This window comes from Crotalus tigris, unplaced genomic scaffold (genome assembly GCF_016545835.1).
Source record: "Crotalus tigris isolate CLP2741 ecotype Arizona unplaced genomic scaffold, ASM1654583v1 scf7180000024367.1024689, whole genome shotgun sequence".
In the NCBI taxonomy this organism is placed as follows: domain Eukaryota; kingdom Metazoa; phylum Chordata; class Lepidosauria; order Squamata; family Viperidae; genus Crotalus; species Crotalus tigris.
In genome coordinates this window covers 790,990-811,464 of record NW_024100536.1, presented here as the reverse complement: position 1 = coordinate 811,464, position 20,475 = coordinate 790,990, and the positions used below count along the sequence as shown (strand labels likewise).

The following is a 20,475-nucleotide window of genomic DNA, read 5'->3' as shown; positions in this document are numbered from 1 at the left end:
GCAGTTGCCTCCTGAAAAAGCACCTGTGGGACAACCAGGACCAAGAATCCCCATGGACATTCATTCCTATGCTGAGTTGAACTTAGATTCTATGGTCTGAAAGTGATGAAGACAGGGCAGAAGTGAGAATTGTTCGTGGAGGAACTGGCACATATTCAGAGATCCAAAGTGTTTTTCCTCTCCGCTTCCTGCAGAACAACCTGGTGATCGACACGCCCCGCGTCCGCAAGCAAACTCGACACTTCAGCACCCTGAAGGACGATGACTTGGTTGAGTTCTCTGACTTGGAGAGCGACGACGATGACCGGCCGCGCTCCCGGCGCCACGACCGGCACCACCACCCCCTCCACCACTCGTACGGGCGCACCGACTGCTTCCAGGTGGAGAAACAACTGCTAGTCTATGGGTATGTGGCGTGGAGGGAGGCCTGACGAAAAGAAATGGGGCGCGTGCAAAAAAAAAAAGGATTGCGGGAGTTGTAGGGGAGGATACATGTTTGTTTGTTTGTTTGTTTATTTATTTATTTATTTATGAGACTTATATACCGCTTTAAGTGCAAGCACTCTCTAAGCGGTGTACACCAGTAAGCAATGTATATATATATATATTTACATTGCCCCCAACAATTTGGGTCCTCATTTTACCTACCTCGGAAGGATGGAAGGCTGAGTCAACCTTGAGCCGGTGAGATTTGAACCGCTGACCTGCTGAACACAGTCAGCTAAAGTGGCCTGCAGTACTGCACCCTAACTGCTGCGCCACCTCGGCTCAGTGGTGTTGGGAAGGAGGGGGTAACTTGATAGCTTATTGAGAGTTCGTTAAGGAGAGAAAGTCATGGTGGATTGGCTTCTTCGTAGTACAGGTAATCCTCAACTTACAATTACAATTGAGCCCTTTTTATTTTTTATTTTTTTTATTATTATTTTTGTTGTTGTTGCTACTGTGTTTCCCCGAAAATAAGACCGGGTCTTGTCCTTTTTTTTTTTTTTTTGGCCTCCAAAAGAGGCACCAGGTCTTATTTTCGGGGTAGGCCTCCCCTCACCTCCGGCACTGACAGCCCCACCCAGCCAGTCCACTTCTTCTGGGGTCGAAGTTCTGCAGCTGCATTCGGGTCTGCATTTTGCAGTCAGGCCATTCCAGAAGGCCTAAGCAGCTGAGTACCGAGCTATGGATTCAATCCATAGCTTGGTGCTTGGCTGCTGAGGTCTTCTACGGATTGAATCTATAGTTCAGTTTTGGCTGCACAGGCCTTCCAGAAAGCCCCGTGACTGAGAAATGCAGGCCTGGCTGCAGAAGAGGCCTCAGAAGAAGAAGTGGGCTGGCAAGGAGAGGCCTGACTACAAGGGAAGTGGGTGAGGCAGCTCCACATCCTCACCCCTGCCCTAGCTTGATTTTTAGGTGTGTGCCTCGTGCCAAAACTAGGGCTTATTTTGGGGGTAGGCGTATATTAGGCCCACTGCCAAAAATCAAGCTAGGGCTTATTATTGGTGTAGGCCAGGGGTAGGCAACCTTGGCTCTTTTATGACTCATGGAGTTCAACTCCCAGAATTCCTAAGCCAGCATGGCTTTCTTGGAAACCTCTCCCTTTCCCCTCAGCATGGCTGACTCAGGAATTCTGGGAGTTGAAATCCACCAGTCATAAAAGAGCCAAGGTTGCCTACCCCTGGTGTAGGCCTTACTTTCAGGGAAACTGGTAGGTGAAGCATCTGTTAAGTGAATTTTGCCCCTTTTTACGCCTTTTTTTGTGCCCAGGTTGTTAAGTGAATCTCTGCAACAGTTAAGTTAGTAACATAGTTGTTAAATGAATCTGGCTTCCCCCATTGACTTTGCCGGTCCGAAGGTCACAAAAGGGGATCACAGGACCCCAGGACACACTGTGACCATCACAAAATACGAGTCAGTTGCCAAGCATTTGAATTTTGATTGGGGATGCTGCAATGGTCATAAGTGTGAAAAACGGTCATAAGCCCTCTTTTTTTCAGTGCCGTCATAACTTCAAGCAGTCACTAAACGAATTGTCGTAAGTCGAGGGCTACCTGTGCAGGTTGAGAATTGGCTCGACTCCCAGTTATTTTAATTCCAAATTTAAACTTTAGTTTGATTGAGGCAAGGAACAGTAGCTTTTTCTTGTTTGCCAAAAGGGGGAAAAAAAGAAGAAAAGGAAGCAGGGTAAATAAAATTCTGACACAGAAATACAGAAATAAATTCCCGGTTTACATGTATGTCAGAAGGAATCATCATTCATACTAGCAGGCCTAAACTTAAGAACCGTTCATTTAGTGACCGCTCGAAGTTACAGCGGTGCTGAAACAAAGGACTTAATGACCATCTTTCACACTTAATGACCGTGTAGCAATCCCCATGGTCACATGATCAAAATTTAGACGCTTGACCGCTGATTCAATTTATGACAGTTGCGGTGTCCCGGGGTCGTGTGTGACCCCCTTTTGCGACCTCCTGACAAGGCAAGTCAACGAGGAAGGCGGGTTCACTTCCAAAACATGTTACTAAATTGACTACAGAAGCATCTTCAGACAATGCTGGCTGCCTTGTCTAGGAAACAGAGATGAGCACTGCCCTCTAGAGTCAAACACGACTGGACAAGGGAAACCTTTACCTTTAATGCCGGCTCAGGAATTCTGGGAGTTGAAGTCCACGAGTTAGAAAGCAGCCTAGACCTAGGCCAGAGGTAGGCAACCTTGGCTCTTTTATGACTCGTGGACTTCAACTCCCAGAATTCCTGAGCCAGCCACGCTGAGGGGAAAGGGAGAGGTTTCCAAGCTGAGCCATGCTGGCTCAGGAATTCTGGGAGTTGAAGTCCACGAGTCATAAAAAGAGCCACGGTTGTCTATCCCTGCATTAGACCTAAATCCCCTTGAAGGTGGAGTCTTGTTCTTGCCTCCTTCACTCCCCCCGCCCCCGAGAAGCAAGGGTTCTAGTCCTGTAGATGCAGTTCCTGAAAAAAGAACACCTTGATTTCTGCAGTAGATAGGGCTCCCCATCCTTATTAGCCAGTTCTGAGCAATGTCTCCGTTGGTTTGCCTGGCAGCTGGGGCCGCTGGAGAGAGATCCTCTCGCACGGACGTTTCAAGCGACGGATGTCCGAGCGGGACGTGGAGACCATCTGCCGCGCCATCCTGGTGTATTGCTTGATGCATTATCGGGGCGATGAGAACATCAAAGGATTCATCTGGGATCTCATCAGCCCGGTTGAGAACGGCAAAGCCAAGGAGCTTCAGAATCACTCGGGTAAGTTAGAGGCTCTTTTTATATCCCCCTATATTGATGTCCTTTGAGAATGTTTCCCACACCCTTGTGTCCATTCTGTTGGTAGGAAGACTTTGATCCAATCTTGAGATTGTGGCCACCTAATCCTTTGCATGGGTGGAGAAAATTTAGGGGTGGTGGACCCTGGGGAAATAGAATAATGTTGAGTCCACTTAGTGTCCCTTTGCCTTTGGTGGGCCCTCTAGACAGTCCTTAAGTGGCTCCCTCTGTGTTGTGTGTGTGTGTGTGTGTGTGTGAGTTGAGCTACTCTGCAAAAGCTGGGGTGACCTAATCCCTATTGCACTGGTTCCATGTTGTACCTAGCCCCTGCTCTGAGCTCCCTTCCTGTTCCTCGGGCAGGCCTGTCCATCCCAGTTCCACGGGGCCGCAAGGGGAAGAAAGTCAAGTCCCAGACCACTTTTGATCTCCAGAAAGCAGAATGGATCCACAAGTACAACCCGGACACACTCTTCCAAGACGAAGGCTACAAGAAACATCTCAAGCACCAGTGCAACAAGTAAGATGGGCAGGGGAAGGGGAAGGACCAGCTGGGGACTTCTGTAAAGCCAACCCCTAGACCAGTGGTTCTCAACCTGTGGGTCGGGACCCCATTTGGGGTCGAACGACCATTTCACGGGGGTCGCCAAACAACGCAGTCCGCCATTTTTTTCCCCTTTTCTTTAGCTGTGCTACTCCCTTTTATTCTATTGGTTTTTGAAAGCCAATAGAATAGACTCTCTTGAATAGAGTCTAATTCTATTGGCTTTCAAAAACCAATAGGAATTGTCCAGGCTGTCTCTGCCCTGCTGAGCCCGCAATAAGTCCCATTCTGCAAACGGTGCTGCACCAGTTGAGTAGTCCTCGACTTACGACCGGTTGAGTAGTCCTCGACTTACGACTGGTTGGGGGTCGCAGCATTAAAAAGGTTGAGAACCACTGCCCTAGATTTCAATCTTTTGCCAGGCAGAAAAGGTGGGAGATCCAATATGGTAGACAAATAGTGCCAGATCCCAACCTCATTCTTCAGAATTCCGGGTTTGGTATCGAAGAGGTCATGTGGGTGGTCTGAAAAATAATTGCATGGTAGTGCTGTCCACATATCCATTAATCCATATCTATCTATCTATCTGTCTGTCTGTCTATCTGTCTGTCTATCTCTATCTATCTATCTATCTATCTATCTATCTATCTATCTATCTATCTTATTTTCTATCCCACCTTTATTATTTATACATAACTCAAGGCCACAAACTTACATAATATTCCTTCTTCTCCTTTTTTTCCCCACAACAACAACAACTGTGAGGTACGTTGTGCTGAGAGAGGGTGACTGGCCCAAGCTCACCCAGCTGGCTTTCATGCCTAAGGTGGGACTAGAACTCACCATCTCCTGGTCCTTGGCCCCAAGTCATCTAGACGCTTTCACACCTACAATGGGACTAGAACGCCCAGTTTCCTGGTGCCAGCCAGCTTTTGTTCCTAAGATGGGAGTGGAACTCCCAGCCTCCTGGTTGCTAGGCCACCACCTTCACAACTACACCAAGCTGGCCTTTCAGTTCATGCCTTTCTGTCTGCCAAAAAGGATGGCAAGCTCGGGCAGATGAGGGCTCTTTGGTGCTTTCACATGGACACGCCTCTATTGGTTGAAAAAAAAAAAGTTTGCCCTCGTCCCTGACTTAGCAGTGGGGATAGCCAGTGTCTTGGAACATGGGTGGATGCAGTTTATCAGTTGGTCCTCCCAACAGAACAACGTTATTTTCTTCCCAGGGTGCTGCTCAGGGTCCGCATGCTGTATTACCTGCGTCAGGAGGTGATTGGGGACCAGGCCGAGAAAGTTTTGGCAGGTGCTGTTTCCAGGTAAAAAAATTCACCTTTACAAAGGGGTTCTGATGTAGTGCCTCCGGATGCTTCTCATCCCATAACATGGCATGCCATCCCGTCTGCATGTCATGACCTTCCAGTTTTAATAATCTCCGATTTTCCAGTCAAAACCAATCCCGCACCCACAGTAGAATTGTAGATTGATAGTATTTTTCCAGATCGGGGAGGCCGAGACCCCCCCCCTTTCCTTAACATCCTGTAATAATTTTAATTTAATCCTTGGTTTTTTTCCCTTGCCAAATGAATTTAAGTATGGTTTGGTTGAAATTTCGAAAGAATTCTTTTTCTAATCTAACTGGTATACATTGAAATAGAAATAATATTTTAGGTAATATGTTCATTTTAATTACAGCAATTCTACCCATGAAAGAAAGCTGGAGATTTGTCCAGGTGTCCAAGTCTGTTTTAATCTGATCCATTAATTTATCATAATTGTCTCTTTTAATTGTTACACACCTAGCTGTTAGATGTATCCCTAAGTATCTTATTTTCTTTGTGATCTGAATACCTAATTTATCAGCTAGTTCGTTTTTCTGTGATCTAATCATATCCTTCACAAGTATTTTGGTTTTTTTCCTTATTTACCTTTAGGCCTGCCATTTCACCATATTCACCCAGTATTTCCATTAACCTTTACAAAGGGGTTCTGTGTGCTTTTGCCAATTACTGATGAGCCACCTTTTGTTTCTGTATGACGGCTTTGCAATTATAACAAATTGACGAGTTTAGTTGGGATGGGAAGCAGTCACTGGCTCAGTGGATTTCATGATGGAAACCTTTTACTTTATGGGTGTGTTTCTTTGATTTCTTGTTTAAGAAGAGATCGGACAAGCATTTGTATAGGGTTTCCTGTTTGAGCAGGGGGTTGGACTAGAAGACCTCCAAGGTCCCTTTCAACTCTGTCATTCTGTTCTGATTTTTTTAAGGCTGCCCACCCACCCGATCACTTTTCTTATGATGAGCAATCCTGGCATTTCCTTAGCAAGTTCTGCGATCATTTATTTCTTTATTAAATGTATTTACTTCTCCAACTCAGTCATTTGGTTAAGAGAGATTTTGTCGCTGGCAAAAGAGTCTCTCTTATTCTTTTTCTGTTGCAAATGAATTATTGTGGTGTATCTAAGGGCAATCCACTCTATGCTATGGGTAAGGCTATCAAATCAGAGCCCGAAGTTTGAAAAGTTTGATTGGTTCCTGTTTAATACCTCACAACACCTTGTGTGTCTCATTTTGTTTCTGTTTCCAATCTTAATTCCTGCAGCGAAATTGACATCTGGTTTCCGCTCGTGGATCAGGCAGAAGTCCCCACAGCCTGGTGGGATACGGAAGCAGACAAATCTTTGCTTCTTGGGGTCTTCAAACATGGTGAGTAATACTTCTGGACAGGTGCGGCCCTTGTTTCGCACTGAGGAACGGGCAAACTGTCAGGCCCAAAACCAGAGATGAGGCAGATCCAGTCAAATTCAGTCCTTTATTTGCTTATACCTAATTGACAGATTCCTGAACAACTGTAACGAAACAGATCATAAAATGGGTGTGACGCCTTTTTTAGCCGTGGAAATTCTAGTTCCTGTTGTGGTCATAAATCAAGCACTACTTATAAATTATTGGTGGAGAGAAGCCATCAAATCTAAATTATACTAAATCTAAATTAAGTAATCTAGAGGACTTTAAAAAACAAAACAAAAAAAAACAGCCTGCCAGTAAATGAACTAGAACAGTGTTTCTCAACCTTGACAATTTTAAGGCATGTGGACTTCAGCTCCCAGAATTCCACAGCCAGCAATGCTGGCTGTGGAATTCTGGGAGTTGAAGTCCACATGCCTTAAAATTGTCAAGGTTGAGAAACACTGAACTAGAAGAACGTTTTGCACCTCCAAAGCATGCACTTGCTGATCATAGCTAGAGTGTAGAAGATAATCAGAGACACGCAAGAAGAATTTTGCACAAAAGGCAAACATTTTCGGACAAAAATGATATTAAAACATTGGCCAAGAGTAGACTGAAGATTCCTGGGCTGGGAGCTCTAGAATCTGAATCTCATCAAGTGGCGGCATCTGACCAACTTTAGGCCTGAAAACGAAGTGAAACCGGACCTCATTATTCTTGAATCGGTGATCTCTAAGGAATCCCAGGGCTAGAGGCTTAACTGGGAAGTTGACTTTATATTCTAACCCAGTGATGGCGAACTTTTTAGAGACCGAGTGCCCAAACTGCAACCCAAAACCCACTTATGCATCATCGGGTGCCAGGTGGGTGTGGCCCATTGGGTGGGCGTGGCTGCCGCGGTAACGGCAGACTGGATGGGACTAAAACGTTCAATCAATCAGTTCCAACTTTGCGAGATCTTTTTTTTTCCCCGCGAGAAGTTGAAATTGACTGATTGAACCTTTTTTTTTTTTTTGTACACGACGGTGGAGGCTAAAGCAAAAAGGTTTTATAAAACCCAGCTGAAGGCCTAGGACTGGGGCGACGGCGCGCGTGCCCACAGAGAGGGCTCTGAGTGCCGCTTCTGGCACCCGTGCCCTAGGTTCGCCACCACTGTTCTAACCTCTGCCTAAGGTTACATGGGGAAGCACTGATGTTTGGCCCTTCCTACAGGCTACGAGAAGTACAACACCATGCGAGCCGACCCTGCGCTCTGTTTCCTGGAGAAAGCCGGCCGCCCGGATGATAAGGCCATTGCTGCCGAGCACCGTCCGGATGTGGGCGAGGGGTAAGAGGCTGCTGGGGTTGAGCTGAGCCATTCCCAAGGCCAGGGGACACCGGGTAGATGGGAGTGGTGGGTGAGACGCACACCCATGATGACATGCCATGCTAATACCGAGGCACCGAGGGGGGTCAGCTGGCCCTCAACTCGGGTGTCTTTGAGTTCAACTTGCTTCTCACAGGAAGTCCTGAGGTGTGTCTGGAAAGGGGTGGGAAAGAAGCGGGATTTCCACAGCAATAATTGACTAGATCTTCTGCCACTGGCAGGGTGGATTTTGACAAGGACTGCGAGGATCCAGAATACAAGCCTGTCGGAGCCCCTGCCAAGGAACACGACGAAGAGGTGGGATCCTAAACCAGTTGCACTGTCAATGCAGCCCATCACTGGCATCCTTAAAAACCGGAACCCGAGATGTTTTAAATCTACGGCCGTTCAAATCTCACAGATGGCTTCTGCTCCTTGTTTTTATTTATTTATTAAAATCTAACACCAGCCCAATCCCACCGACCCCTATTTAGAAAGAAATCCTTTTCTCTTACCGTTTCTTGGAGCCGCAACCTGCCGTTGTCAAGGAGGTGCCTTGGAACACGTGAGGGGGAATCTGTGGTCCTTCCGTTGGAGCTGAAATACCCTTCCCAGCATCCTTTGCCAATAAGACTGACAGGGAGGCACGCTGGGAATGGTAGTTCAGCGATCTGTGGATATGCCCAGATTCCCGCCAGTCTAATGTAGAGGTCTGAACATTAAGAATATGGTTCAGGAACTCAAAGGTGCTTTTTCAAAAGGCAACTGGACTGTTTGTTTGTTTTTTTCCCCTGAGGAAGGAAAAAAGAAGAAGAAGTTTTGCTTCTCATCCAAGAAGCTTCATCGGTTCTGGCAGGATGGTTGGGGAGATGGAAGGATTAGTTCTTACAGGATTGGGGGGGGGCCTGTTGGAAGATACATATTTCTTTGAAGTTATCTGGTCAATCCTTCCCACCCCCATCCTATCAGAATTAATCCTTCCATGTCCCCCAACATCCTGCTAGAACCATCTTTTTCTTCTTGCTCCTGGGGGGGGGGCGAAGGGGAGAGAGACCCAGTCCAGTTACCTTTTGAAAAAGCACCTTAGAAACAGCTATGGCCTGGATGACTTAGAACAGTGATGGCGAACCTTTTAGAGACCGAGTGCCCAAACTTCAACCCCAAACCCACTTATTTATTGCCAGGTGGGCATGGCTGTGGTGGTCATGGCAGATTGGGTGGGTGTGGCCAAGGTGGGCATGGTCACCTCAATGTTGCTCGTGGGGAGGGACGCCTGTGGGGGTGGGCAGGGTTGGGGGAGATCCAGAGAGTCTCTGGTAGGTAGGGCGGTAGGCAGGAGGCTCGTCCTGAGGGATGAGGCACAGCAGGGCGGGAGTGCCATTGCCATGGGGCAAGGCAAGGGGTGGCTGCTGCCTGACACCATCAGACCCCACACACAGAGGCCAGCGAGCGCATGGGGGCCGACAGTGTCCGTCAGCAGCCACAGCCTGCCGGCCCCTTGACCGGTGCGCTCTGGAGCTCTGCCGCCCACCGCCAGCAGTTCAAAGAAGCCGCCTCTGAGATGGATGGCCAGCCAACAGCGGAGGCGATGCAGTGGGTCGTGACCGGGAAAAGGAGAGATGCAAGGCCAGGAGGGACAGGATGGGGGGAGGGAAACCAGCCATGCCGGGATGCATCCAGCCACGTGGGACCTTGGCTAGTTAGCAGGCGGCTGGTTGAAGAGGGACAGTTGCCATCTCCGAGACATGGCGCGTGTACCCACAGAGAGGGCTCTGAGTGCCGTCTCTGGCACGCGTGCCATAGGTTCGCCACCACTGACTTAGAATCTCCGAAAACATTCTTCGGGATGAATTAAACTGCAAGCAGATGTACCAAACAAGGAGAAAGGAGCTTGTAAGCTACCTGGGGGCCCATTTGCACCTTGCTTCCTCATTTCACCTTACCCATCCTTCTTGGGTGCCAGAGAGAAGTCTTAAGGGCAAAAAAGGCTGTTTCATGTCTGGCAAAGCAAAACTAATAGGAACAATATTTTCTCTTTGGGATGAGTTTATGGAGAAACATGGGGGGGAAACAGTTGAAAACTTCCAGCTGCTTCCAGGTTTTCACCAGCCGGATCCTGTTTCCACAAGTAAAGCAAGCTTGTGACTCCTAGGCCAAAATCCATCAACCCCGACTATAGTCAGTTGGGGCAAGCCACTTTAATAGCCCTGATCTTTCCATTCCAGGGTGAAGCACTAATGATGATGGATGAAGACATATCGGTGGTGGATGGGGAGGAAGGTAATTACTTACTGTCTGAAAGGGCTTGGTGAAGGAGGTGGTGGCAGTTGAGCTTCATAAGCATCTCAACCTTGGGAAGAAGGTAAAGTGGAGGCCTGGAGGATGCCAGAGTCACATGGCCATCCCTGCCCTCATTCTCTAGGTCAGCCAGGGAATCTCTTCTGGCCTCCAGCCTCTGCACTCACAGCCCGTTTGCGGCGACTAATCACGGCCTTCCAGCGGAGCTACAAGCGTGAGCAACTGAAGATGGAGGCCGCGGAGCGGGGGGATCGGCGTCGCCGGCGTTGCGAGGCCGCCTTCAAGCTGAAGGAGATGGTGCGTCGGGAGAAGCAGCAGAGGTAATCTTTGGGACCTGCTTTGTAGCCTTCTCTTTTCCCCTTGTCTTTGGAGAAGCCGGTTAAGGAGGGGTACTTGAACCTGCGACTGAGTTCAAGTCCTCATAAAGAATCAAGTTCATATGTTAAAGTTGTAGTTAAGAAGATGTATCTCTCAAGCCCATACAAAAGAATCTAGTCAACTAAAGTTCAGTACTGAATTAGTGCCAGATCAGGATCCACAGAATTCAAGAAGAGTTAGAATTGGACCATTTGTGGGAACGTACTGATTCTAGGCTGATGACTCGCTTAACGCCACCCCCAGCTCTGCCTGCTCTTCTCCTACATCAGACATGTCAAACACAAGGCCCGGGGGCCAGATGCGGCCCGCAAAGTGGTTTCATGTGGCCCGTGAAGCCATCCTGGAAACAGTGAGGGAACAGCCCCTGCTGCCATGGCCCTGGCCTAGGCCGGCCGGGAGCCAATGTACAATTTTGTGGTGGCCATCTATGCTGAAATGCATTCAGTCTTAGCTCCACAAGGCCGTCCAGAAACAGCCCCTGCTGCGTTGGCCCCACCCCTGGGTGCATGCTGGGGAGGTGTCACCCTTTGTGAGGAATGAAGAAATGCACCATGCCTTGGCGCTTGCCCCGGTCCCTCCCCCTTCTGCCAGAGACCCTCAGATCTGTCCCACTCCTGCCCAGGCTCCCACAGGCACCCTTGACGCGAACGATGTAGAGCTGGCCATGCCCACCCACTAGGCCACACCCACTCCATCCAACGCCACCCAGTAGGCCGCACCCACCCTGGCCACACCCACCAGGCCCCCCAACGGCAACCACAATGCTGATGCGGCCCTCAATGAAATTGAGTTTGACACCCCTGTCCTACATCATCAGTTCATGGAGTGGTTGAGCCACCTGTTGAGTCAGTTGCCTTGTCTTAATCCAAGCCAGCTATGTCATTGTAGAGAGAAAAGGTAAGAAGAAGAAGTGGAAGCTCCCCGTCCCCAATTTTGTCTACTTAGGGCATTTTAGAGAAAAGGCAGACAATTCTTTCAGTCGATCAGCAGTGGGCAAGAGCGCGTGGCCCACTGGTTCAGTATGCAGTGAGGGAGTTCAATGATCATTTGTATCCAAAGGTGGACACGCCGTGAACAGTCGGATTTCTATCGCGTGGTTTCCACATTTGGAGTGGAGTATGATCCAGACACGATGCGGTTTCATTGGAGTCGGTTTCGGATCCTTGCCCGCTTGGACAAGAAGACTGATGAGAGCCTAGCCAAGTATTTTCACGGTTTTGTAGCCATGTGTCGACAGGTTTGCCGTCTTCCTCCTGCTGCAAGTGATGGTGAGTAGCAGAGCCTGGATGGGTAGAATCTCTTTAGGATGCCTGAGCACTGGGTTCGGATTAGCAATCTCTGGTCTGCATTCCTTGAGTCCTCAGTTGGTACAATTGCTGAAAATCCAGACCTACGGTCAGACCTAGGAAGAATTGCGAATGAGATAGACGGCGCCAGTTGGGTGCCACAATTTTGGGGAATACCAGGTTGTTGTTTTTTCAAGAAGTTTTAAAAAAAACAACCCTTGAATTGAACAATATTCCACTGATTTGATGGACTTGTCCATATCGTTCTATGGTAAAGTAAGTTTTCGTTTCTGATGTTTTTGCAGTCAGCCAAGGTTGGCCTAACGTGCCATTTGCATTAGGCAGAAAGCTTTTTACATTCATTTTATTGATTAAGGCCGTGCAGATTTTGAAAAGAACTTTTTTTTTTAAAGAAAATGGTTCAGGTATCACATGAATGTGCATTCAGCACTTTTTTGCCCTGTATTAAAATATTTCACTTTTCTCTATAGCAGGGCTTTTCAACCAGTGGTACGGGTACCACCTGTGGTACATTGGCACCTGGCAGGTGGTACGCGGCCATCCTAGAAAAGTGGTAGCAGGGGAGGGGAATGAGCTGAAACGGTGGCAGCACCACACAAGCCTGAGCGAGAGATGGCTGGAGCTGCAGGGCTGTCAGGGCTCAGCGGAAGCGCCAGGATCAGCGCCAGGCTCCAGCTGGAACTCGGCGCTGATCCTGGCGCTTCTGCTGAGCCCAGAAGAAGCGCCGATCAGCTGGAATGTTGCAGCCTCTCTAGGGTCTTGTGATTTACATTCAGATGCTTGGCAACCGATTCATATTTATGACGGTCACAGTGTCCCAGGGTCATGTGAAGTGACCAAAACCTGCTGCAACCACCCAGCAGACGGGAGGAATAAAAACCAAACACCCCCCCCCCACTGCCAATCCTCAACAGAAATGCTCACAGCAATGAAAACCTCGGACAGGAAGAAGAGCACCGCCGGGTGGGCAGGCAGGTGTCTTGCTCAGCTGTGGCTTGGGGGGCACTTTTTTCAGTGCCATTGTAACTTCAAACAGTCACTAAGTGAACTGTTGTAAGTTGAGGACTACCTGTACTTCATCAGTTTTTTCCTTTTTTTTTTTTTTTTTGGTCATCAAGTTTTTGACACCTTGCTAGGCAACTGGTGGTACTCGGATGATGCCATATCCTAAAAGTGGTACAATGGGTGAAAAGGTTGAAAAGCCCTGCTCTATAGCTTCTGCATGAGCCTGAGAAACAATTAGAAACCATTCATTAAAGTTAATGCAACTTTAAAAGCAGTTACAATTTTTTGGGGGAGGTTCAGACTGAAGCTTGAAAAGAGAGAGATCGCTTTCATCAACAGGAGCGATAGACTATATCAGGGGTTCCCAACTGGGGGTGCAAGACGCTATTCCAGAAGGTGCAAAAACTTGGCTTTAGAAGTTTCAAAATTATAGTGTGCATGCATAATTCGTTATTTTGAACTCTTGTAAGGGGGGAGGGAATATATCAGAAGCGTTCTAGGGGTGCAGGCTATAGAAAAGGTTGGGAGCCGCTGCACTATATACTCTTGTGACTTCCCAAGTACCGTATTTTCCGGCATATAAGACGACTTTCTAAAGCGCGGAAATCGGCGCCGAAGTCAGGGGTCATTTTATACGCTGAGTCGTCTTATACGCCGGAAATTACAGTGGTTTCCGGCAGGTAAGACGACTTTCTAGGCATGGAAATCGGCGCCGAAGTCGGGGGTCGTCTTATACGCCGGGTCGCCTTATATGCCAAAAAATACAGTACTTCTTCTAAATTGTTTCAGAAGACTGAGAAAGGAATGGAGAAAAACACGGACATGAACAATCAAGAGACAGCAAAGTCGATTGACAGTTTTTCTAAAAGGGGGCAATTTAGTCCAGGTAGAGAAAACTCCTGAAAGAAGCTTTTCAAAGCATGCAAAAAGACTTTTGCCCTGTTTAACTCACTTTAAATGAGGCTGGGAAGTGACTCTTACAGATTCCAAGATTTTCTCTCTGTATATACTGCTCTTGAATTAAATCGTTCCCATTTTTTTACATTTCACTTTAAAAAAAAAAAAGGCAATAAACTGTCCAGTGGTATTGTTTGGGACTCTTGTGAGTCTTGTCCAAGATCCTTGGAGGTCAATGGGACTGAATCAGGATTTATCATTCTGATCATATTGGAGATGTGAACGAATCTCTGAAAGTAAGCCATAAGGCAGCAGTCTTTCTGGCCTGGCAGAGGTTACACACACACAGGTGCTGCTTTCATAAATGCAGTGTTGTGCGCATAGGTGTGCTTGCCTCCACCACTTCCGCGGCCCGGTTCCAAACGGGCTGCAGCCTGGCACTGGGTCATGGATTGGGTGCTGAGGACCCCTGCCATAAATCAGTGCTTCTCAAGCTCAGCCACTTTAATATGGGTGAACTTTAGCTTCCAGAATTCTGGAGGTTTACTAGAATTAAAGTCTACATGTCTTAACGTTGCTAAAATTGAGAAACAGTGCTATAAGGGCTTCAGGCAGTGGGCTGGGAGGGACGGGGTGGAATAGAAGAGAAACAACGTAGGAAAAGAGCGCGAAACGGGAAGATTTCCAGCTTCACCACGTTTTCCCTTCTTCTCCAGAGTCTCCAGACCCCACCCTGTTCATCGAACCCATCACGGAAGAGCGGGCCTCCCGCACCCTGTACCGCATCGATCTCCTGCGCCGTCTGCGGGAGCAAGTGCTGTGCCATCCCCTCCTGGAGGAGCGCCTCGCCCTGTGCCAACCCCCTGGCCCTGAAATGCCACTGTGGTGGCAGTGCGGGCGCCACGACGGAGAGCTGCTGCGGGGAGTGGCCCGCCATGGTCTTAGCCAGACTGACACCACCATCATGCAAGACCCAGACTTTTCTTTCCTGGCGGCTCGCCTCAGCCACCTGCACAGTCGGGCCGGGGGCACAGGGACACCCCCTCTCCCGCCCCCGGTGCCAGCCCAGCCTGCAGGGCTACCCCTTCCGGGGGTCAGCACGGCGGCTGCTCCGTCCCCCCTGCTCCTCGCTCCACCTTTGAATGAGCCACCTGCTCCGCAACAGCCCCTCGCCTTGCCCCCCAAACCTGAATCGGCCGAGGACTCCGACTCCGAACTTGACCTCAGCAAGATTTCTGCTTCATCGTCGTGTTCGTCCTCCTCGGGCTGCTCTGATGACAGTGAGGGTGAGCTGTTTTTTTTTTTTTAAGATGTCCCTTCTTTCCCGTTCGTATCCTGAGGGGAAAATGGCCCAGGCCTTCCTTGCGTTTTTAAAAATCAAGACGCGATTGGTCCTAGAACAGTGTTTCTCAACCTTGACAATTTGAAGGCATGTGGATTTCAACTCCCAGAATTCCACAGCCAGCATTGCTGGCTGTGGAATTCTGGGAGTTGAAGTCCACATGCCTTCAAATTGTCAAGGTTGAGAAACACTGCCCTAGAAAAACCGCCTTTCTACTAAAAATGAGAAATTTCTGTTAGTGGAAAAGTTCTTTTTTTTTTATCTTGCCTTTTTACAGGAGCAATGGATCTCAAAAAAATCCAAAAGATGATATTTTGCACCCTCTTCTAGGGAATTCAGGAGAATTCTCCTCCTCCCCAATTCATAATAATCCAATAAATTAGCTTAAACCTAGGAGAAATTATCCTGACAGAGGCATATCACGGAACCAAACCCCAATTTATTTGTCGCTAATACCTACGTGTTTCCTTTTGTAGCTTGGGGTGTGTTATCAAAGTGGAGTAATGGCTGAATGAGTGTATCTGTAGCCTGTCTCATTTGTGCATTTATTTAGTCGTGACTCTACCATTTCTGGATCAATCTGCAATTCTCTTCTATTAAAGCCTGTATTTATTGTTGTACCTGACACGCTCTAATGCAGTCTTTTAAAAAAGACAGCATTCCATGTTACATACTTTTTGCCACTCAACTTTATTAATAGCCATTTCTGTCCCTTATTTCTCCAGTAACGGGACTCGTAAACAGCACGCTTGGAGATTTTCAGCTGGCCCTCCTGCCAAGCATTGAATCAATGCAGCATGGATTGACTTTAGCAAAAGGGTGTACATGAGCTTGCTTAGAAGCCACATATGTACACACACACACCCCAAAAACATCCCCTTTGGGCACTTTTAGTATTGGGATGGTGTTATGTAATCTGCCCACCCAGGTCCTTCTCTTCGGGGCCCTCCTGTCAACATCCAGCTCAAAAATCCAAATAAATCACCAGAAACATTCCGGTTCTGGAATTATTTTTGTTTATTGGATATACGGCATAGTATATCGAAGCCAAATTCACTCTGGGGTTCCCAGCCGCAAATCAAAGAATTAAACAACAGTCTCATCGTCCAAGCCCCCGCCCTTTCCCATAGTCGCTGTAAACAATTTCCCTTTGTTACGGGAACCGTCTGCTTTTCTTCCACACCTGCTTTAGTGTCCTTGGAAATGACTCAGGCTCTTCACAGTAATTTCAGCAGAATCAACAAAGTTTCATTTCTTCATCTTAAACCAGGAGTGTCAAACTGCCGGCCCGTGGGCCGGGTGCATCATAGCAAAACCGCGCCCACCCCATTGCCGGCAATGGCAAAAAAAGTTGCGACATGTCACATGACCTTGCGAGTTTGACACCCCTGATCTAAACCCTTTCAAAGCAACACCTCCCCCCCCAACTCTTAATGGCAAGAAGAAACAAAGAGGCAGGTAGCTGCCGAAGTTCCATTCTTGACCCCTCCTCATCTGGAGCAGACTCTCTTCTCTTTCCGTCGCAAATCCCTTCCTACCTTCTCGTCGTTGTCTTCCTGCCAGGTGAAGAGGCTTCTTGTGGCGGGAAGCTCTTTGAGGAGGAGGACTCCTCACTGCTGTCTCTGCCCACCTCCCACGAGGGGAACTCGCCGCAGCCTAGTGCCTCGGATCTGCTGCTGCAGGAGCGCCAAAGGGCCCACGAGTGGCCAAAGGTAACGGGCGAGCCCGAGAAGGCAGGGATACTGCCGGAGTTGCATGTTGCACTAAGGCCAGGGCTTTTCAGCCAGTGGTACGGGTACCACCTGTGGTACATTGGCACCTGGCAGGTGGTACGCGACCATCCTAGAAAAGTGGTAGCAGGGGAGGGGAATGAGCTGAACCGGTGGCAGCACCGCACAAGCCTGAGCGAGAGATGGCTGGAGCTGCAGGGCTGCCAGGGCTCAGCGGAAGCGCCAGGCTACAGCTGGAGCTCGCCGCTCATCCTGGTACTTCTGCTGAGCCCAGAAGAAGCGCCAATCTGCTGGAATGTTGCTGCATCTCCAGGCTCTTGTGATTTACATTCAGATGCTTGGCAACCGATTCATATTTATGACGGTCACAGTGTCCCAGGGTCATGTGAAGTGACCAAAACCTGCTGCAGCCACCCAGCAGACAGAGGGGGAATAAAAACCAAACACCCCCCACTCCACCGCCGCTGCCAATCCTCAAAAGAAATGCTCACAACAATGGAAACCTCGGACAGGAGGAAGAGCGCCGCTGGGCGGGCAGGCAGGTGTCTTGCTCGGCTGTGGCTTGGGGGGGCACTTTTTTCAGTGCCATTGTAACTTCGAACAGTCATTAAGCGAACTGTTGTAAGTCGAGGACTACCTGTACTTTTATCACTTTTTTTCCTTTTGGGGGGGGTCATCACGTTTTTTGACACCTTGCTAGGGGACTGGTGGTACTCGGATGTTGCCATATCCTAAAAGTGGTACAATGGGTGAAAAGGTTGAAAAGCCCTGCACTAAGGGGCATATTCTTCCATTTCCGACCCTGAGTGGGCTTTGCTTTCCTCAATTCCATACGATTCAGAGGAAATAATTTCGTAGGAATGTTTACCCTGGCCAATAATTCCTTTACAGGTAGTCCCCGACTTAACGACTGTAATGGAACCCACATTTTTTTGTTGCTAAGTGAGACATTTGATAAGTGAGTCTTGCCCCCCCCTCCTTTACCACATTCCCTCGCCACAGTTGTTAAGTGAATCACTGCAGTTGTTAGTCACAAGGGTGGTTGAGTGAATCTGGTTTCCCCATTGGTCAGAAGGTCGCACAAGGGGATCCCTTGAATCCCTGGGACACTACAATGGTCATAAATGCGAGCCAGTTGCCAAACGTCTGAATTTTGATCACATGACCATGTGGATGCTGTGAAAAACGGTCACAAGTCACTTTTTTCAATGCCGTTGTAACTTTGAACGGTTACTAAAAGAACGGTTATAAGTCGAGAACTACCTGTATTTGTCCCTGCTCTGCTTCTGACTACAGCTTGAATTCTTGGGAGTTTCCATCAAAATCCTTCTCTCACGTATCTAAGCAGCCATTAGAAATTCTTTTTTTTTTTTTTAAATAGCATACCTCCGCAATGGAATGCTTGATATATTGTGGCTTTTTTGAGACCATGAAATTTCCCCCTCGCCATTTAAACAGGGATTAACCCGATTTATTTGGTTTGCGCATACCTAGAAATGATGCAGAAGTGCTTTAGACCTCATACTCCTCTTTAAAGCAGCCACCTTCTTTTTCAGATGTCTCTGTCAGTCTGAGAAATAGACACAGTTACTTTAAGAGGCACCTTGAGTAAGTCAATTCCTTCACTCAAGCAGTAGCATCTCTTTACAGACTGGAAAAATATATATGGCTGTTTTAGTGAATGTCAAAGAAGAGCTGTGTTCAAAGTTTTGAAGCACTTCTAAATAATTTTGTGAAGAATGAGCAATTATTGTGCTTCACGCTCATAAATTAAACAATAAAACTCTATATATTCTCCTCTGCCTTGGAGATATTTCATATTTGAAAGGTAGCTTATTAAAGCGATTGCATTTAAAAATAATTTTGGGGGGGGTGTTACCATTTTTCGTGAGTTACTTTGTATTTTGTGAGGTCTTTCAACTTCGAAAAATCTCTGGAGAGATTGCCAATTTCATGAGAGCATGGTAATTTTTTAATTAGGGGCGGGGGGAGGAACCTTACTCAATGAGAGTGCTTAGAGCAGGCATGTCAAACTGCCAGCCCACGGGCCGGGTGCATCACACCGAAACCGCACCCATCCCATTGCCAGCAATGGGGGAAAAGTCGCAATGGGTCGCGCGACATCACGTGACGTCGTGGGTTTTAGAGGGTACAGTCCATGGTATACATAACTTAGTCTTTCTGACAGAAAAAGCATGAAGAATCGTAGTGGTGCAGTGGTTAGAATGCAGTATTACAAGCTAATTCTACTGCCTGCCAGCAGTTTGAACCCGCCCTCCTCAAGGTTAACTCAGCCTTCCCTCTTTCCGAGGTTGGTAAAGTGAGGACCCAGATTATTGGGGGCAAGATGGTGACTCTGTAAACCACTCAGAGAGGGCTGTCAAGTACTATGAAGTGGTATATACTCTTAAGTCTAAAACAGTGGTTCTCAACCTTTTTAATGCCGCGACCCCCCCCAACCGGTCGTAAGTCGAGGACTACTCAACCGGTCATAAGTTGAGGACTACTCAACTGGTGCAGCACCGTTTGCAGAATGGGACTTTTGGCGGGCTCAGCAGGGCAGAGACAGCCTGGACAATTCCTATTGGCTTTTGAAAGCCAATAGAATTAGACTCTATTCAAGAGAGTCTATTCTATTGGCTTTCAAAAGCCAATAGAATAAAAGGGAGTAGCACAGCTAAGGAAAAGGGGGGGAAAAATGGCGGACTGCGTTGTTTGGCGACCCCCGTGAAATGGTCGTTCGACCCCAAATGGGGTCCCGACCCACAGGTGGAGAACCGCTGGTCTAAGGGCTGTTGCTAGTGCTATTGCTATTAAGCGTGGAGTCTTTGGTGCTCTCTGAGTTCGGTTGACTAGCGAGCCTCCTCGAAGCATTAAGCGTTGGAGAGAAGTTGAGAGGTCTTGGAGATGCCCAGTTCCCAAATGGGAAAATGTGGATTGAATTTGAATGGAATCTTGCAGATGTTGGCCTCTTTTGCCCAGACTAGGATCTCTTTCTCTTACTTCTGCAGGACCGTGTCCTCATCAACCGCATCGACTTGGTGTGCCAGGCTGTGCTGTCCGGAAAGTGGCCCTCCCCACAGCAGGGCCAGGTAGTGTCCTGTATTGGCCAGGGAGAAGGCCTGCCCCACTTGCACGGAGAGTACACCACCTCCCCCATCCCTCACATCTGCCCTCTGGCATCACAAGAGGAAGGCACAGCTTCCTTCACCCGCCTCCGACACGGTGGCCAAGAGAAGGAGTTTACCGTGCAGATCAAAGATGTGAGTTCAAGATAGGTGTGGAAGAACAGCATCAATCCCTCCCCCACCTCCGCCGCAGGCCAGGAGCGAGTCCCTGTGCAAACCAAATGGCTGTATCGTAGGAAATGTTGAAAATTGACGAAACTTGAGATTTAGCTACTAAATAAAGCAGTAAAATTGCCAGATTGTTCCCAAATTCCACCCTTAACGTCTTGTCCAGTTCCTCAAGGCCTGGGTGACCCACCCTTTTGTAGGCCAGTTTCAGGTCATTTTGGTGAGAATCACAAGAGTTGGAAGGGACCTTGGAGGTCTTCTAGTCCAACCTATACCATTTCCGACCAATGGCTGTCCAGTCTCTTCTTAAAAACTTCCTGTGTTGGAGCATTCACAACTT

The 20,475-nt window shown here is 48.1% G+C and overlaps 1 protein-coding gene and 1 non-coding gene across 9 annotated transcripts in view; both read left to right on the top strand.

Annotated features, from left to right (window-relative positions):
- The window catches only part of CHD8 (chromodomain helicase DNA binding protein 8), a 101,018-nt gene that overhangs the window by 74,992 nt on the left and 5,551 nt on the right, over positions 1-20,475 (top strand). For 5 of the 8 annotated variants that reach the window (XM_039327771.1, XM_039327769.1, XM_039327772.1 and 2 more), the window contains 13 exons: positions 195-406; positions 3,050-3,249; positions 3,592-3,784; positions 5,035-5,124; positions 6,410-6,513; positions 7,750-7,864; positions 8,125-8,200; positions 10,108-10,162; positions 10,305-10,500; positions 11,618-11,826; positions 14,484-15,053; positions 16,673-16,821; positions 19,851-20,102. In XM_039327771.1, coding sequence (XP_039183705.1) covers positions 195-406; positions 3,050-3,249; positions 3,592-3,784; positions 5,035-5,124; positions 6,410-6,513; positions 7,750-7,864; positions 8,125-8,200; positions 10,108-10,162; positions 10,305-10,500; positions 11,618-11,826; positions 14,484-15,053; positions 16,673-16,821; positions 19,851-20,102 — 2,421 coding nt within the window. The remainder of the gene's footprint in view (positions 1-194; positions 407-3,049; positions 3,250-3,591; positions 3,785-5,034; positions 5,125-6,409; positions 6,514-7,749; positions 7,865-8,124; positions 8,201-10,107; positions 10,163-10,304; positions 10,501-11,617; positions 11,827-14,483; positions 15,054-16,672; positions 16,822-19,850; positions 20,103-20,475) is intronic. The other 3 variants (XM_039327774.1, XM_039327773.1, XM_039327775.1) reach the window with 2 other exon arrangements.
- Positions 7,945-8,054, top strand: LOC120301085. The gene has a single exon (XR_005554809.1). It is a non-coding gene; the product is annotated as a small nucleolar RNA U6-53/MBII-28 (small nucleolar RNA).